Raw genomic sequence first — 17,856 nt, 5'->3', positions numbered from 1 at the left:
ACTTCATACTATATACAATGTCATGCAGCAAAAGATGTCTGTCTTTCCTTAACCAACATCTCAGCTCTTAACCCAGCATTTGGTGTTTGGAAAAGCAATCCTGAGCAGCTCCTTTGGGGTTCGTGATCCTTGTACTGGAGTGCTTGATAATGCAAGATTGAACCAGATCTTGTGATACTGCTCTGTGGGAGTAGAATACCATCAATCTGCCAGTGTCCCTGAAAACAATCTTAACAACAGGCACCTTAAAATAATTTAAATAGCATTTCTTTTGCTAAAATGCAAAGCTCAGTCAGTTGGAATATTTAGAAATGTGCAGAGGAGTGAAACAATGAAGTGCAAACCATGGCTTCATGTTGGTTTCTGCATTCTTTTCAGCTAAGTGTCACACCATGATAAATTTTAAGGAGGCTCAGTCTGTTCTGCAGTGAGATCCACTCTTCAGATTTTACTCTATGTCTAGAGTAAAATGCATATTGTCTTGGGGTGAAATTTCCTTTTATAACACTGTTTCTGTTAATGCTTCTCTTGGGGATAAATCTATATTTTTAAATTTTAAATGAGGGGATAGGTACCTATTTTATGCACCTACAGTCTGTGCATATTACCTTCCAAACTTCATGAATTATCTGACCAGAAAATTGACTATACTCATAGAAACTCAATGTTTATCTTGTGTCTTTTTTATTCACCCCAAACTTTAGAAACAGACTGTCAAGGATCTGAAAGACTAAAATTCCACACACTGGCAAAGTGGTTTGTTGTCCCATGGGCCGATAACTGTCAAAATTGCTTGCTATTACTATTGCATATTTTAGTAAAAAGTTTATTGACTTTTCTCTTTGCTATATGAACACAATTCCTATGTAGTTTATGGATCCTAGAAATAGTTTATAGACCAAAATTTGAGAATTACTATTGTAGCGGAACAGTCTCAGATTTGTATCAGTCGCTATATGTATTTCCATATGGCTTTTAAGTGTGTTATATGCATAATAAACATATGTGGAATATTTGATTGATAATATCTGTCAAGTGAGTTTTGTTAGGGAATGTTAAGTACTTTCTATAGGAATCATAACAGCATGGTTTGAAAAGCTGATTCCTTTTTCACAGGAACAGGTTAACTATCTCTTACTTTCAATTAGAAGAATTCTGACTTCTAGAAATAGTTCAGATAACTATTTCAAAGAAATTATCAAATATGGTAATATCCCAGCTGATTAATATTTTGTGCTGAATATTCTGGTAGCTTGGACTCTGATTCTGCATATGTGTAAGTACATGATGCTTTTAAATACACAAATGACAGTCAAATTTTTCAAATTTTTAGGTTAAATAAAAGTTTGACAGTCTAGGAATTTTCTTAAAAATAATTTCAGTGCAAAAATTTTCTCATTTCCTATCTACTATTGTTAGCACAACTGAGAAGTTCCTTCTGCAATATAAGTTACTTATTTTGTTTATAGGCTATAAGCTTAGAACCACTACTGCTTAATGCTTACTGGCATAGACATTTGATTTACCTCTTTCAAGACAAAATTTCGGCTGCTTTGGGTGACCTGAATTTTATAACTAAATGGAGCAAAAATAAAGCAGGTAAGTATCTATTGAAGTGTAACTTAAATGTTAATTTTTTTGTAGTGTTTTTTCTCTAGTTGCCTTTGGCCCTAGTTTTGCAAATGTTCCCCCCATCCTTCTCCTTCTACCCCTATTTTTTTTGTTGCTGAGACTGATGTCATATGGTGTGGGATATCCCTTTGGTCAGTTGGGGTCACCTGTCCTGGCTGTGTCCCCTCCCAACTTCTTGCACACCCCCAGCTTCCTTGCTGGGGAGAGGGCAGAGTGGGAGAAAAAAAAAGAAAAAAGCCTTGATACTGTGCAGGCATTGTTCAGTAAGAGCTAAAACCAAAACCTTGCTGTGTAATCAGCACTGTTTTAGCCACAAGTCCAAAACACAGCGCCATACTGGCCTTATAAAGAAAGTTAACTCTATTCTGACCAGACCCAATACAGTGGGATAAATATTGTATGGGCCCATTTAAACTAAATATCTTTATATTTGTTTGTGATCAACAGGTCTACACTAAATGGTTTGCTGGGCCATTTCTACAGAGCTCTGCAGAGAGCAAAGATCCAAAGAATCCAGCAAGAGCTGTCAGTTTACTGCTGCTATGTGACTGAGCACACAGCTATAGCTCCAAACTTTTGAGTTCTGTTGCTCAGATTAAAACTGGACTTCCTGACCTTTTGTATAATCAGTTCTATTTGTACTGCTTGTGTTCATTACCCTGTAAGGACAAGATGAGTTACTGTTTTGGGCTGCTAAATAGTGCCTTTTATATTTTGGGTGGTTGTTTCAGATACATACCTGTCAATGGCTGAAATTTACAGGAAACAAGGTGATAATACATTGGCAATCATCAGTTACAGCTCTGCAATACAATGCAGCCCTACAGATGATGACATTTATTTTAGGAGAGCTGAGTTGTACGTTGAAGAAAATCAATTGTTATTGGCCATGGATGATTACGCCAAAGTAAGTTAACTTTTTTGTATTGTTACAGTAATGTAGTAACTGTGTAAGTTTAGTAAAAGTAAACTGTATTTGGATATATCTGGTAAGCAGCTTGAAGAACAGATATACTTTAAAAAAATGTTTAAAAAAAAATAGTGCTATGGAAAGAAATAATTTCTGCTACTCCTGCTGGCTAATTCAATAAATTACTGAATGTTTATAAATTATCAGCCAGAAATAAGCTTGCATCACTACTTTTTTTATTTCACTTTTAATGGAAATGACAATAGACAAAGGACAAAGGAATAAAAAAGAAAGTCTGAGAATAAAAAATATATTATTTTTATGCTTGGTTAAGACTTTCAATCATTAGAGATAACAAGAATGAGCGATAATATCATGTACTATTTTATTTTTTTCATTATAGTGTTTTCAGTATAACCCAAAAAGAACAGATGCTCTTATGAAACATGGAATACATTTCTTTGACCGTTCAGTTTTGACTACAGCTATTCAAGATTTTACAGCTGTGATCAAGGAAGACCCCAGCAATGCTCAGGCAAGGTAGAATATTTAGTTTGACAGAAGTATTTGAATTTTAAATGGATTATTAAAAGACTATTAATATGTAAAAGACTGAATATGTATTAAACAATGATATAGCAATTGCATTTCTGAAGAGATGTCTAATAAATAGAATAAGACTACTTATAAACAATGATATTTATTGGGTAATCTTTGTATTGCTTTAATGACTTTGGATTAGTCCCTAAACATTAATTTAGCTAAGCACAGAACCATGTGCTCAGATCCCACTGGAATAATGCAAATAGAGAGTCAGTCGGACTTAAGCATGTGCACATGTGCTTTGCTCTAAGAGCTCCGTTTAAATACATGCTCAAAGTGAAGAATGTCCTTAAGGATTACATAGTTCTATGCCTAATTTCCATTGGTTGCCTTGATGCTTCTAGTTTTAGCATTATGCAGAATGAATGTTTTCTGTGAAAAATGTGAATTATGAATGAGAAATATCTTTATTTTTGAAATATAATGATGATTTTGAGCTTCAACTTAAAAGACTGAAAAGAATTTATGATTTCCCTAATAGAAAATGTGACTTTTAAAATATCATTCCTGCAAAGATTTGCATTCTTTTTATACTCTATTCTAGATTAATGAAAATAGATATAAAATTAAAGTAAAAGCAGATATTCAATACCAGATTATGATACCTGAATTTAGGAGTCAGCTTGCTGTATCTATGGGATGGTAGGTGCCTGAGCAGCCATTGTCACCGAAGTCTCTAATCAATACAGTTTGCAGACTCTAGGTAGACTGAATATAGGCTCTTCTATAATGCCTGAAGAGCTGTTCAGCTAAAGAGCCAGTAAGTGTATATTTTTCGATTAACTGAATTGCTTTCATCTCCTTGGATTATATCGACTAGATAGTGGAAAGTCAGACACCTAACATATGTTGTACACATCTACAAATAGACACCTAAGTTCAGATGTCTTATTCTGGAACTGATTCGTGTCCAAACTGAATAGAAATGGCTAGGGAAGAATTCCGCTATGTGTGTATTCTACTGGTCAGGCATGTCCTTCGTCACAGGGAGCCACAGAATCATGCAAAGCTTTCTTATGACATTAGGTTCCTGTGCTACTGAAGTAATTTACAGATGCTCCTTAAAACTCTGAAATAAAATCTTGAAGCAACATAAAGCTGCATTTGGCTTCCTGAAATCTGCTAGGTCATTGAGGCTCAAAAGTTGATGTGTGGGCTCTCTGAGTAGTCCTAGTGAGTACAATTAGTATCAGTCCCTTGTATTTCTGTACAGTTAAGCATGTGATTTAAATTCTTGAGGAACTGACTTTACTGTGCTAGATTGAAAAAGGAATAGTATATATTTTGCATGATAACTCTGCATAGAAGTGGGATGTGACATGACCCACTTAAGTGAAAGCTATCTCCAGTAAAACAAAAATATAAGTTTTATAGATTATATTTTGCATTAATAAAATAATTTTACAGCCATTGCTGTCTATTCACATTTTTCCACCTGTGCTTGTGATTATCTTGTTTAGATATATGTCTAGCTTCCTGAATTTGAGGGAGAATGATGTGAAACGTAGGATCTGATTTTGTAAACTTGCCTGTTTGAAAGAAATATTGAAGAATAGAATGGATATTTTCAGAAAGCTTTAATAGTAATGAGGCCAGTTTTATATTTTTATCTTTTACATCAACTTTAACAAAACCTGGTATTTCTGATACAGAAACTGCTGCACCAATAGACTGTGGAACTTGGAGAAAGTTCCATTCAACTCTGTGATGCCCAGAGCTGAAACAGGGTTCTATTGTATTGAACTTGATTTATGCAAGTGCAGTGACCTGCCTTGAATGTTTATTGTATTTGTCAACATTTTTTTTTCTCTGTTAATGTTACAAATAATAGTCTATGACTTCACACTGACTTCATTCTGTAGGTATAATTTTCTAAGGGAAATTATATTTAAAGGGGACTTTCTTCCTTATTAGGCTGTATCGAGGAAGAGCATATGCTAAGCAGCAGCGGTACAGAAATGCAATACAAGACTTAGCAGCAGCGGTTCGTCTAGACCCTTCTTGTTGGTTAGCATTCTACTATAGAGGTTGCATACTGCGACAGATTGATCCCAAAAAAGCTGTGCAGGACTTCAGTGTTTCTGGTATTGTTTCTTTTAATGGTGTATGTGTTTATCACTAAAAAGAGGAATGACCATTCACCAGTAATTACTATACTACAATATAGCACAGATATTTCATGTTGCAAATATTGAAATGTATGGTTATCGTTCAGTGTTTGGTAATAACTTGCTCCTTTTAATTTCCATTATGTTTGCTATTAGACATTGACTCTTGCTGTTGTTGTTTGTCTTCAGTTGTTTTGCCTCTACTTCCTGTGCTTTTCTGCTTCACTTTTAACAATTGGAGTGGGTGTAACTGAGAAATATAAATATCTCTTGAAGGTATTTCATGCCCCAATGAACAGTTTCTGTTATGATCTCATGTTATGGTTTAGCTGTGATATTTTATAAAATTCTAAGAAAACCAGAGTAAAAAGTAATGTGCAAATAAGTTGCATGGAGTGACTGAAATATCTGCGAATATCTTAACGGTTGATTTTTATTTTCCTTCTCCCACAGTACTCATCAATGACACTCAGGAGAATTTCTGTTCTTTTCTTCATCGTGGGATTCTTTACTCAGAACAGTGTCAATGGTCACTTGCAATCTGTGACTTTGAAAGTGTCCTAGCTTTGGACAGGTGATTGGACTTGAGAATTTTAATATATGTTGTTTATATTCTGATTATCTGGGGCATAAAAGTACTAATAAAGGAAAGCAGAATCAGAACTGTTATTCAACAAATAGACTGACATAAAACCACACAAATATAATGTTGTCTTCTTTTAATATCTTTTGCCTCATTTACTATAGTCTGAGTATATTAAAAATAATTATTAATGTATTTCAAAATTAAATTTTATTTTGCCTTACATGGCAACTTGGCAGGTAAATTATTCAGGTTTGGCAGACAAAAGATGAAACTGAAGTCCTAATTAAAGTTGACTACTCATGCCATAATAATTTCATTAGTCTTTTGGGAGGGAATCTGTCCACAATGCAGATAAAAAGTCAAACTTTTTTCCCCAAAGAAAATGTCACAATGTTTTATTGAGCAAAAGCCAGTAAATGGTGTCCCTGAAATAAAATTTTTAAAAATGCTGTTTGTGATCCTTGGTTAGTTGGTGACTGAAACTGATGTGGTTTCTCTGAATTGCATTTCTTCCTACCATTTAAAAATACTACAGAAATAGATTATATCTGTGGCAGCTCTGCCTTACACATGGTCTTGCTGTATGCAACAGGCCTCCCATACCAGTTAGCTGCATTAATTACCTTACTCTAAAGGTATTGAGTTCTTGTTCAGCCTCAGGCAACCCCAACAGTCCTGTCTTGAGCAAAGGCTTCCATTCTAATCTGTGGCAGGCCTTAAAGACCCCTCAGCTCTTCCTTTGTCTTGGCTCTGCTATAGGAAATCTTGAATTTTGCCTAGAAATGCTCTGTAAGAGCGAGCTGCTCCAGATATTGCAGATCTTGGAAACCCAGGTCTGCCTAGCAGCTAGTCAAGTGAAATGACAGAGAATAAGGGAGCAGACTAGAAGGAAAACGTGTAAGCTTTGTCAGACTTTTAAAACTACAATATATTTTTAGTGTTGAAGAATTCAGTATTTTTTCAGTAGATACAAAATTACCAGTTAGCTCTATTTTTAGTCCAGCTTCTATGACAGACTTGTCATCACTTCTTCACAATTTACATTTGGACTGTTGCTTTTGGTGATGAGAGAGCCTCTAGTGTGCAGCCAAACATCACAAGCTACTGAAGTGGTGTTTTTTAATGACCTATCTCCTCTGCTGGCAATTACAATTCTTTAGCTCAGTGTGATAACAAGAGATGCGTGGTAAATGTCATAAAAGTAGATGAAGCCTGTATAAGTTGTGGTTAATACAATGACATATTTCATGCAATAACAAAAGGAAAAAAAATCTGGTTTTAGCTCTGTCATCTTTGCTTACCTAAATATTGGTTTGATACTGCTGTTGCATCTCCATCAATACTCTGAAGCTATTCGACAGTTTACTAATGCCATTGAAATTGATCCTCTCAATGTTCGAGCCTATGTATGCAGAGCGCAAGCATATCGTGAGGTAATACATTCTTTATGCTTTTGTTTGCCATTTAACATAGCTTTATATTTATGGTGTTTGAATATTTTAATACTTATGCCTTTGTGTTATACATGTTATAACCTGCCTATAGCTATACATTTCAAGTAGTCCTTGTCACCATAATAATTACATGCATTGCAATTGTAAAATACTGTTGACATGTATATAATGCAATGACACAAAATATTTCAAGAGTCACTTTATTGTCTCTACATCAGTGTACCTCTAATCTGAGTTTTAATAATGTTTTGAAATGTATTTCAAAAATATTTTTGGAAAATATGTATTTTTTAAATATAACCCCCCCATTTTGAAATGCAATGTTTTCTAAACAGAATTTTCTTGAGAATACTTATTTTTCAGGAAACTCAAATGTTCTTCCCCACAAATGGGAGTGAAAATATTTTAAGTATTTTAATTTACTGTGAAACAGAATGTATTCTCCTTCTGCATGGGATCTGCGAATAATTTCTGCTAGCAGTTGTTTTTTTGACACCTCAGGAGTACAAGGAATGGAGTATTCAATGTGACCTAATTTCTGTAGAATTTGTTGTCAGAATTCAAACAACTCATGTGTCTCACAGTGCTTAGTTTGTTTTCAAAATATTGTGAGAAATTGCTTACACTGTTACTTTGCTTCCACAACTAAAGGAAATGGCTTTTAACTCAAGAGTCAATCTAAGTGGATCGATGATATTCTCTTTTTTGATACTTAAGAACTTGTGTCCGATAGTTTATATTGGAGATCATCCTCTAATGCTCAGGTTGCTTTTGTATTTTTTACTCTTTTTTTGGAGGGCTTTTTTATTTCAATGTAAAACAGCAACATGCATTCCATTAGTGCTGTTCTTTAATGAGAGTTCGAGTTAACAGCTATCCCAGCTGAATGAATCAGTCCTTGGGATCTTTGCTGTAATGATCTCCTTTCTCCTCAGCATCTGAAGCACACTGAATGAGACCACATGCACAGACACTTGAAAAATAAATGCGAATTCATTACATTAGTGAAGATTCATAAGGACATACATGCATGTGGATCTCATGACCTAATCTCCTTCCCAATAGTCCAGACTCTTCTTTGGATTTTGGAAAAGTAAAGAAACTGTCTGGAGTTTGGATCTGTCCTGTGGGACAGTATGGAAATATATAGGGTAAATGTTTCACATCTTTATTAAAAACATGTTGAGCTCCTTTAGAGAGGGCATATGTGCCTTGTGAGTTGTTACCATGTGGGCATTGCATCCTGCAGAACCACATTTACAGAAATAGTAATTGTGTCTCCAAATTGTGTTCATATTAGCAATTAAATCTCTGTTTTTTCTTTATAAACTACAGATTCATAATTTACCACATGCTGTGAAGGATATAAACAGAGCCATTCATCTTTATCCAAATAAATCACAACTTTGCATATTAAGGTAGGAAAGGGATTAGTTGAGAACTTCACAGATATCTCACTTTAAAAACAAAAACATTTAGAATGCTGTTGGTATATACCCTTGTATTCTTTGAAACCTGATCTGAATGGGTTTTAAAAAATGTTTTCAAAACCTGAAAAAAATGTATCTGCATAGTGTCACCCAACTATTGTACTCATTACCTTTGAAAGAGGAACCTTCTTTCATATACAAAATTCTGGTCTTTGAGGTACATATAGTTTCCGGGGAAAAAGAAGTAAATAGGTGCCATAACAAGAAAGCAAGTCTGAACTTTTAAAAAATTAATAATTTTAAATGTTTTCCACAACTGGATGGGTCCTTCGCTGATTTGTCTGCAGAATCCACATAATGCAAAGAATGTGAAGGATTGAGTCCAGGCCAATTTAGAATTGAACTACTTTTCTCATTTTCAGCCCAGTGACAAGAAGTGACCTTTAACAAGACTAAAAAATAAATTACTCCATAAGGATGTTTCGTCCCCTGAAAAACTGTAATAACTAAGGAGGAAATGGTAGGATATTATTCCTCAGGTGTATTAGGAGAATTAGTTACTACGTTCCAGTCAATACTACTATATTTTCCCAGTTTTAAGAGTGGGTTTACTCTGTCTGTTTCTCAGTGTAGTTTGGCTAGTGTGACCTCTTATACTGATGCTGATATCTGAGGAGACAAAAAATTGTCCTTGAAAACAGAGTGTATCTATCAGCTATTGGTCAGTTGTGGATCGTAGAAATGGTATTATTAAGATTATTGTTACAGTTCTTGAGATTGTAAGGATTACTATCTGTGGAATCCAAAGAAAATGTGTTTTTGTAACTCCTACAATCCAAAGAGAGGTAAGCATATGATTTCTTGGTACTGTGATGTGAAAGAAAAACTTAAAAATGTGACTTATTTTTAATGAAAAAAAATATTCATTTTTAATATTTTTATTGGAAGGCATTATTTTTCCTTTTTCTCGTTTTATACTAATGAAAACATATTTCAGTAGTATTTGTACTTTGAAAGAAATGCCTGGAAATAGTTTCATTAATCACATCCAACAAATATTTCATTACAGGGGACAGTATTTAATGGAGTTGAAGAAATATGAGCTGGCAAGTTTATGTATTTACCAACTTGCAGAAATGGATGAAGGTAAAGCCAATTTCCATCAATTTTCCTAGATAGTTGTGAACCATGGCAGCAGTCTGTAACCAAGCAATTGTTCAAAAACAATTAAGTTCAAGCATGCAAATAGGTTAGTTACCATGAATCAGCTAAAACAGAGGAACTTATTATCTAGAGTATTTTGTTTGCACATCTGAAGCCTTTAAAGGTGATAGTGTTTGTATTACCACCTGTACCATTATTGCCCGTACTATCACCTGGGACTTCAGAATTTCCTTTATCTTTTGAGTTCTTGTTGTTTTTTATTTCTGCCTTTCAATATTAATAATACTAATATTATATTAATAATTAGGCATTAGGAAAAATTTCTTCACAGAAAGGGTTGTCAGGCTCTGTAATGGGCTGCCCAGGGAGGTGGTCGAGTCCCCATCCCTGGAGGGATTTAAAAGACATGTAGACGAGGTGCTTAGGGACATGGTTTAGTGGTGGGATGGCAGTGCTAGGTTAACGGTTGGACTGGAGTCTTTTCCAACCTAAGCGATTCTATGAATATTGGTAATTTGTGCTTTAAAGGAATATTGAGTAAGGATTCTGTTCTGTACTTACGTACAGTCTTTCCTAACAAAATATCAAATATCTTTAGAACTCAACCTTCCCAATGTGTTTGAACAGAAGAAATGTTGCAGTATAGTAGTACCTTTTCATGTGCTGGGCATAAAATGGCAGTGTTCAGTGCATTCTGAAACTCTTGGTGAATCCATATGAATAGTCATACTGTATGAGATTAATTTCCTGTCTCTGGTAGTGACCAAGAGTGGATACACAGGGCACAAGAATATAAAACGAAAGCAGGTATATGGTGATACTTCTGCAGAGCAAAGCTTTCTTAGATGTGGGGAGGGGAAGGTAAATATTTGCAGGTGTTTAGCAATCAAACTACATTCATTGGTAAATAACTATTCAACTTAGGACTTCTATAGGAATTTAGTTTATGTTTGTATTTTTATGGATGTTAAAACAAGCTTTGATACTCCAAATATTTTAATAGAATTTTAAAGTTTGCATATAATTTAAACGTATTTTACACTGGAAAACATATAGGTTGAAGTAAAAGAGATTGTTTTTCATGGTGGTTTCCTTCCAGAATCCTTTACGTCTCAGCCTGTTCAGCAAGCACTCATTCAGTCATTTTGTCAAAATCACGATAAGGCCATAGAGTGCTTACATGAAGCTACCGCAACTCAACGTGAGCCTTCAATGTTTGTTATTTTAGGAAAAATACAAATGAAAGCCAAGAAAACTAAGGTTAGAAAAGTTTACATTATTTATATGCCAAACAAGACAATGCTTTTCTTTCTGTATTCTTACAATATTTCATGAAATGTGCTAGTATAAAAATAAACCTTCAGGGCACCTCATTAAATCATAAGACCTGAGTAAGAATTTTCAACAACAGCAGCACTAATAGTTCAGCATAAATGAGACAATTTTAGTTTTAAAGCATTTTGGATGATCAATTACAAGATACAATTATGTAGATTAAGGCCCATTATATGTCATAATTTTACTTCTTTTGAAACAAAATAATACAGAAGTATGTCTATCACTTTTTGTCTAATAAAATGCAATACAAATGTTTAATTCACGTATGTGAACTGCATATGTAATGTATAGTTACAGGTATTTTCTCAACTTCATGAATATTCATATGCAATAGGGTTTAACCAATATTGTCACTACTTTGAGTCTTGCAGTTAGACAATATTTGAAGCCTGCAGAATTGTTGAAATTGGCAGTATGGATTAATTGTTTCTTTTTGTACAGTCCTATTTGGTCATACAAAAGGTAAAGTCCTGTTTCCCTAAACACAATAGCAGTAACAGGCAGATTCATAAAACCTTGAATCTACCTATCTGTTTGAGTTCTGTGCTCGAAATGCACAGTCTTTCCGTTTCCTTAGCCTTGTGTTTGCAGGTTCTTTTTAAATGAAAAGGCGTGCATTTTGCAATAATTATACTCCTGCTCCTGCTTGTACCAGATAAAAGCTCTTGATCCGTTCAGCTTTTTTTGTTAGGCTTGGGTGTTTTATTTGTCTCAAACCATAATGGGACATAACTAGTTCTGCTGTCCTTGAAAGGGTGCTAAGTCAAAGACAGTGATCATTAGTACTCTCCAATTCAACCCATTTCAGTTGTCAAGGTTAAGAGGGTGTGTGTTAGAGTGCATTCCCTGATTTCTCAGAGTGCTTCACCCAGAGGTGAGGACTTGCATTGCCAGCTCTTCTGTAGGGGAATGGTGCAATACTCTGAGTGGGGAAAATGATCAGACTTCAGGCTGTAGTGCCCTGAGAATCAGCTGTGCCTTTAGAAATACATGTGAGTTCAGGTATCTACAGTTCTTTTTCCTCTTAAAGAAAGAGTATTTTTGAATGTAGAAATGGAGAAAAATGATTTTAAAATAGCAGTAAATGCAGACCTGTTTCATTTAAAACTTCTACTACCTTGACAACTTAGGGAGGCAGGTGTAGTATTTGCAGACAGCCCTGTGGGCACTGGTATTTCAAACTAATTTTTCTAAACAAATACTTCTCCATATTAAAAGACTCACTTAAGAAAAAGATGCTGTAATTCTTTTACTTTTCTTGATATTGAAACTTTCACAGTGGTCCCTTTATAATCCTCAAAGGCTAAGGAATGGCTTATCTTGAACTGTTCTTAATTTTTTTATTGTTTTCCTTACACTCTTCTTTAAACCAAAGCATTATTAAATATGCATAAATTATTTCCCAGATCTATGAGACGTGGTAAGATTCTGGGAGGCTGTTCATATAAGTTCCTTCAATGCCTATACAGGACTGATCCTTTCAATATATTTAATGGTTATTAAATTGAGTAAGTTGTCTATGGAATAAATAGTTTTCCATTATTTACGTAAAGAAACCTTTATTTACATAAAGAAAAGGTATACCTTTTCTTCCCAAGGAAATAAATATAAGTAAAATTAATAAATAATTATAATTAACTGTGTGCCTAAATAAGAGTATAAATGAACTGTATGTTATTTCAAGATCATGTACATTAGCTACTTTGTAATATATAAATAAAACTCGGGAATATTTCTCAGTTTTCTTAGGATGTTGTTAATATGAACGATTCAGAGATCAAGAGTCTGTCTAACTCCAGCAACATCAAGGAACACTAGACTAGTCATTTTACCATAATGTTCCAAAGAAAGACTAGGAAAAATAAATACAAACTAAAAATGTCTAACAAATCTTGCAGATTTTCAGTTAAGTGCTTTACAACTATTAATATTCTCTGTGTTGTAGGATGCTATGAGAAGTTTTAAAAAAGCTATGAAGCTCCTGATGACCTCAGCAAAAGTCCTGCCTAAAACATTTGAGGCTGCAGAAATGTATTATCTCACAGGCCTGTGTTACATGGAGCAAAAAAGTTTATTACAGGTTTGTACTAATTATATAGAATATATTAGCCTTTGACTCCACTGCTTGTAAACAACTACTATAAGTGAGCAAATGATTTCAATATTTTAAACACTGCCTTTAGCAATTTTCTTTTGAATTCATGAGGTACATTAGACTGTCTTGCAAGTATGTAAGTCATTTTTCCAGTGCTAATGTTATGATTTTTTTAATGTATGTCACTAATTACAAATTTGATGGAATAAAAACATACATTAATTTCTTAATTGTTTATCAATGTCTTCACAGATCTTGTAGACAAACAAGACTCATGTAGGAGTATCAGTGGTGTAGCGAATTGGTAGTAAACTTGGACAAAGGAATTCCTAGATAATTGTATGATGGAGCTGGATGTAATTTGTTAACTGCTTTTTATATTACTGTAGCTAATAACACCCCTAGCTGGTTCCCTTTGGCGCTTAAGTGTGATACTTAAGAAATAAACTGCATTACCTAAGAAAAATGTTTCACTTCTTTCAACAAAATCAATTCTTTCAACTGTATTGGGGACTCTTTTGTTGAAAACTGTTGAAAGCCTATCGGTGAATTTTGTGGCAGGCCTAGTGTGAGTTCATGCAAATGTTTTCTACGTTGATATTTTAATAAATATGTTTCAGTTGTTGATTTGCTAAAAGGCTCAAGACAGAAACTAGAAACGCTTGAAATACCAGAATTTCACAGGGAAGAGAACAATTTCTTGCCCTGCCTGCTTCCAACCCCATTTGTCAAAAGTGATATTCTTTTGGAAGAAGGCTGTCAAAATTGTCTGAAATATCTAATGTGGCAATACATGACAACTGCAAAAGGTGACTTTCTGTGCCAATGTACCTCTGATATTATAGCTGTAGATCCTGGAAAAGCCTGTGACTTTGTAAGCTAATGTACAATGTAGAAGAAAAAACTATCTGGATGGATTTTAAAGGAGTTGCATACTAGCAGTATTAATCCATTATCTATTATAATAAATTATTTCAGGTCTTACAGACAGAAGACCTTGTGCTTGGTTAAACTTCTGCAGTCTCATTAAAGAAATGAGATTATTAAATGAGTTAGGTTGTACCTCCTTGAGGTTATGATTGTACTAGGTAGGGTGTTAAACATTACAAAATTTTAAGTAGCTGTAAATGGATGAGTGATAAAAAACCAATGCAGGTACAACTGCAAAAATAGGTCATACCTAGCTGTACAGAAGAGTCAGTTAATTTGCCTATGGCTTCAGATGAACAAACAGACCATATTTAATCCAGATGATATGTCATCCTTCTAGGCCCGTGATGCTTTTAGTATGGCTATCAGACTACATTCAAGTTACCCTGATGCTTTTTATCAGCGAGGGCTGTGTAGAATGCAGCTCAGACAAGCCAAGTGCATCCGAGATTTCAGTCAAGCACTTGCCCTTTGTCCATCACACTTCCAGGTAATATAAAAACTCCTGATAGTTTGTTTCTGTGAAGCATTTTTTGGATGGGTTCAAAGACTGATAGGTTTTGCATTTTATGGGTGTATTGCCTTGTAATCTCTCAGCAAATACATGGCAAGCATTAAATAAAAGAAATTACAAGCTTCGCAAGATGTACGTTTTTATAAACTTGTAATTTCTGTCTTCTGTTTAACCCTTGGTTTATAATGCTAAAAAAAGCTGGTTTTTTTACCATGTCACCATTTCATCTTCATTTCTACAGGCATATATGAGTTGTGCTGCTTACTATGGAAGTAAAGGTAGATATGCTAAGGCAATTCTGAATTGCAATGAGGCGATCAAAATTCTTCCTAACAGTGTGCGAGCTTATTTTTACCGAGGAACTTTAAAGTATCAAAATAAGGTGGGACTGTCTTTATTGCTGTACTTTAGAATTCTTCTTTAAAACTTAATAAATCTTACTTGACACTTTAGAATGGTGAAATAATGGTAAAGGTGTTGCTGATGGAAACCAGGAATTCTACTTGATTATTATACTTTCCATTCCTCTTTGAAGCTGCTCTGTGGTTGTTCTATGCAACTGAAAATATTTGATGGGTTGGAGAAGCTACTGAGTATCTATCTGGTTAGTCTCCACTTCAGTTTCACAGAACAGATTCTTACATAGTGATAGATGGAAGTACCAAAACTCCACATAAGATACCTTCTAGTTTAGGTTAAGATATAAAATGTAAGCTAGTAAAACTAAGGATTGATTATATATTGCAGTATATGGATATGATATAAGAAAACATTACGAATGATTGTTTGCCCAGCCTTTGCACAAAAATGGAGCTTCTGAAGTGCTCTTGCTGCAGTAAGGACAGCAGTAAGTAGTCCATAGAGGACATAGTGAAATGGTTGGATGGCTTGCAGTACTGATGAAGAACCAAAATGTAAAACTATGAAATAAACTTTTACAATAGGCTATTTGAGGAAGAATGTGTAGTGCCATGAACTCTGAATTACAATTTATACGTAGTGTTTTTTCATTTGCAGAGATTTAAAGCTGCAGTTGAAGATCTTTCAAAAACTATCGACCTGAACAAAACATGCATTTTGGCATATTATAACAGAGCCATCTGTTATCATGAAATAAAGGACTTTAGAAGGGTATGGCATTAATTTTTTTCAACATCACATGAGCACTCAGTTGTTCACATTAGCTAGTAACTTTTTACTGACGATTAGTCAAAATGTCTGACCTCTTTCAATGTCTTACTGAATGATCGTGCTCTTCAGGAAATTGTTTTAAAAAAAAGCTTTTTGGTCTCTACTATCATATTAATTACATTTGATGTCCATTTGAAAAGACAAGAACTATATCCAGAAGAAGGCTAGATCAAAACAGGGATTTGGACTACATCTAATGCTCATTCACAGCCCTGTTGTTCTGGATGTGTTTATTCTGTCAACTTACCTGTGAGCTGCCTCTGAGTGTTTTCTACCTTTGTTATAAAGCAAAGGCACAACAGAGTATACGAAGGCACCATGCAGCTTCAGACTGGGAACACAATCATGTTGAACTGTCTTTTTGATGAGGCCTGTTTTTTGAGACAGGGCCAGTTCCTAATTATTTGAGCTTGGCTGTCTGAAGTCAACTCGATCTTGGGCAAAGGCCATTTGTGCTTGGAGGTTAATTGGCCAAGAATAATGCAGATAGGTAAAGAAAAATAGGTGATTACAGTAACTGAAGGTAAAAGTTTAAGATGTGAAAATGATAGTTTCTTCATAGATAAAGTGTTTAAAAAGTTGTTTGCTATCACTCTCCAGAAAAGCCACTTAAAGTATGGGGGAGACAAAAGATAGGAGACAAAGAATAGAACTCCTCTTAAGTGGCTAGTATATGGAATACTGCAGTCAAGGACATTTTTGTCATATTAGCTCTAAACTGTCTAGTTATTCTTAAGTGTACTATACAAGTTCATTCTTCAGGTGAAAAGAGAGTTGTGCTAGAACTTCTTCAGACTGAGCATTGTTGAAATGCTGTTCAGTTTTGGTAAATCTGAGAATTGAGGCTTCTTCAGTCTATGTAGCTGTGTCACTATCTTCTCTTTTACAAAATTTACACCCAAATTTAGTTAATATAAGTAGTGCTTACATTTTTCAATAACAATAAATTATATTTCAAGATATTTAATTTTAAAAGTACTTTAATTTGACATTAATTCATGACTAATTAATCTAGCATAATTTGATGGTTTTTTAATAAGAATTTGGACATAAAATTTAGCAGTAGAAGTAATTAAGATTTATTTCTAACTCTGAAATTTATATAATGACAAAGTAAATTTTAATTATGTCTATTTATAATATTTGCATTATCTTTGCTTCTGTACTTTAGGAAGGGGTATCTATGTAATCATAGAAGGCTTCAAATTCGGTTAAATTCAATCTGGAAACAGTGAAACATTGGAACAGCCACACTGAAGTCCACGCGTATGCACATGATTTGTAGGAATTTGAAAGCGTGTCTTTTAAATTTTGAAGCATCATTGCATCCATCTGAATAAATTATGGTTTAAAATACATTTAATGTTTTTGTAGGCTTTGAAAGATTATGGAATTCTTCTTCTGCTTGAATTGAGTAAGGAAATAGCTTTTAAAGTGTTAATTAATCGTGGACTACTCTACATGGAACTTGGTGATTATGCTAATGCATGTGAGGTACAAAATCCTTCTTTGAGTAAAGAAAATGTAGAGTTCTCTGTTAAATGTAAACCATTGCTGATATAAAGACTAGCTTGACAGTTTTTATATTCTTCTGAAATAGTTTGTGCCCTGTTCTCATTTTCTCAACACCTAATGCCAGCCTGGCTGTGAAGATGCAAATAAAATGCAGTTTTACTTGTTCTACAATTTTATGCTGCTAGAGTTAAACATGGGCGTAGCACAAAATTTAATAAGCAAGAAACTGATTTTCCCTTCTTTTTTAATCTTGAAGTAATTTATGTTGGGTCCAAATGAGTACTAATTCATTGCAGAAGCCTAAGTAAATGGAGGTTCTGACTGAGTGGGCTTGTTATGTTCCTCTGTGTGTGTGCATGTGTGGGTGTAAATGACCATTTTTGTTG

At 34.3% G+C, this 17,856-nt stretch overlaps 1 protein-coding gene across 1 annotated transcript in view; it reads left to right on the top strand.

Annotated features, from left to right (window-relative positions):
- The window catches only part of TTC6 (tetratricopeptide repeat domain 6), a 64,672-nt gene that overhangs the window by 32,698 nt on the left and 14,118 nt on the right, over nt 1-17,856 (top strand). Inside the window, exons 10-23 of the mRNA XM_009646617.2 lie at nt 1,470-1,599; nt 2,364-2,539; nt 2,946-3,082; nt 5,060-5,229; nt 5,707-5,827; nt 7,122-7,272; nt 8,629-8,711; nt 9,793-9,869; nt 10,987-11,147; nt 13,171-13,305; nt 14,591-14,740; nt 15,006-15,146; nt 15,782-15,895; nt 17,330-17,449. Coding sequence (XP_009644912.2) covers nt 1,470-1,599; nt 2,364-2,539; nt 2,946-3,082; nt 5,060-5,229; nt 5,707-5,827; nt 7,122-7,272; nt 8,629-8,711; nt 9,793-9,869; nt 10,987-11,147; nt 13,171-13,305; nt 14,591-14,740; nt 15,006-15,146; nt 15,782-15,895; nt 17,330-17,449 — 1,866 coding nt within the window. The remainder of the gene's footprint in view (nt 1-1,469; nt 1,600-2,363; nt 2,540-2,945; nt 3,083-5,059; nt 5,230-5,706; nt 5,828-7,121; nt 7,273-8,628; nt 8,712-9,792; nt 9,870-10,986; nt 11,148-13,170; nt 13,306-14,590; nt 14,741-15,005; nt 15,147-15,781; nt 15,896-17,329; nt 17,450-17,856) is intronic.

The sequence above is a fragment of the Egretta garzetta genome, unplaced genomic scaffold (assembly GCF_000687185.1).
Source record: "Egretta garzetta isolate BGI_Z169 unplaced genomic scaffold, ASM68718v1 scaffold79, whole genome shotgun sequence".
In the NCBI taxonomy this organism is placed as follows: domain Eukaryota; kingdom Metazoa; phylum Chordata; class Aves; order Pelecaniformes; family Ardeidae; genus Egretta; species Egretta garzetta.
The sequence above is the reverse complement of the archived record's forward strand: the minus strand, read 5'-3'. Positions and strand labels throughout refer to the sequence as shown.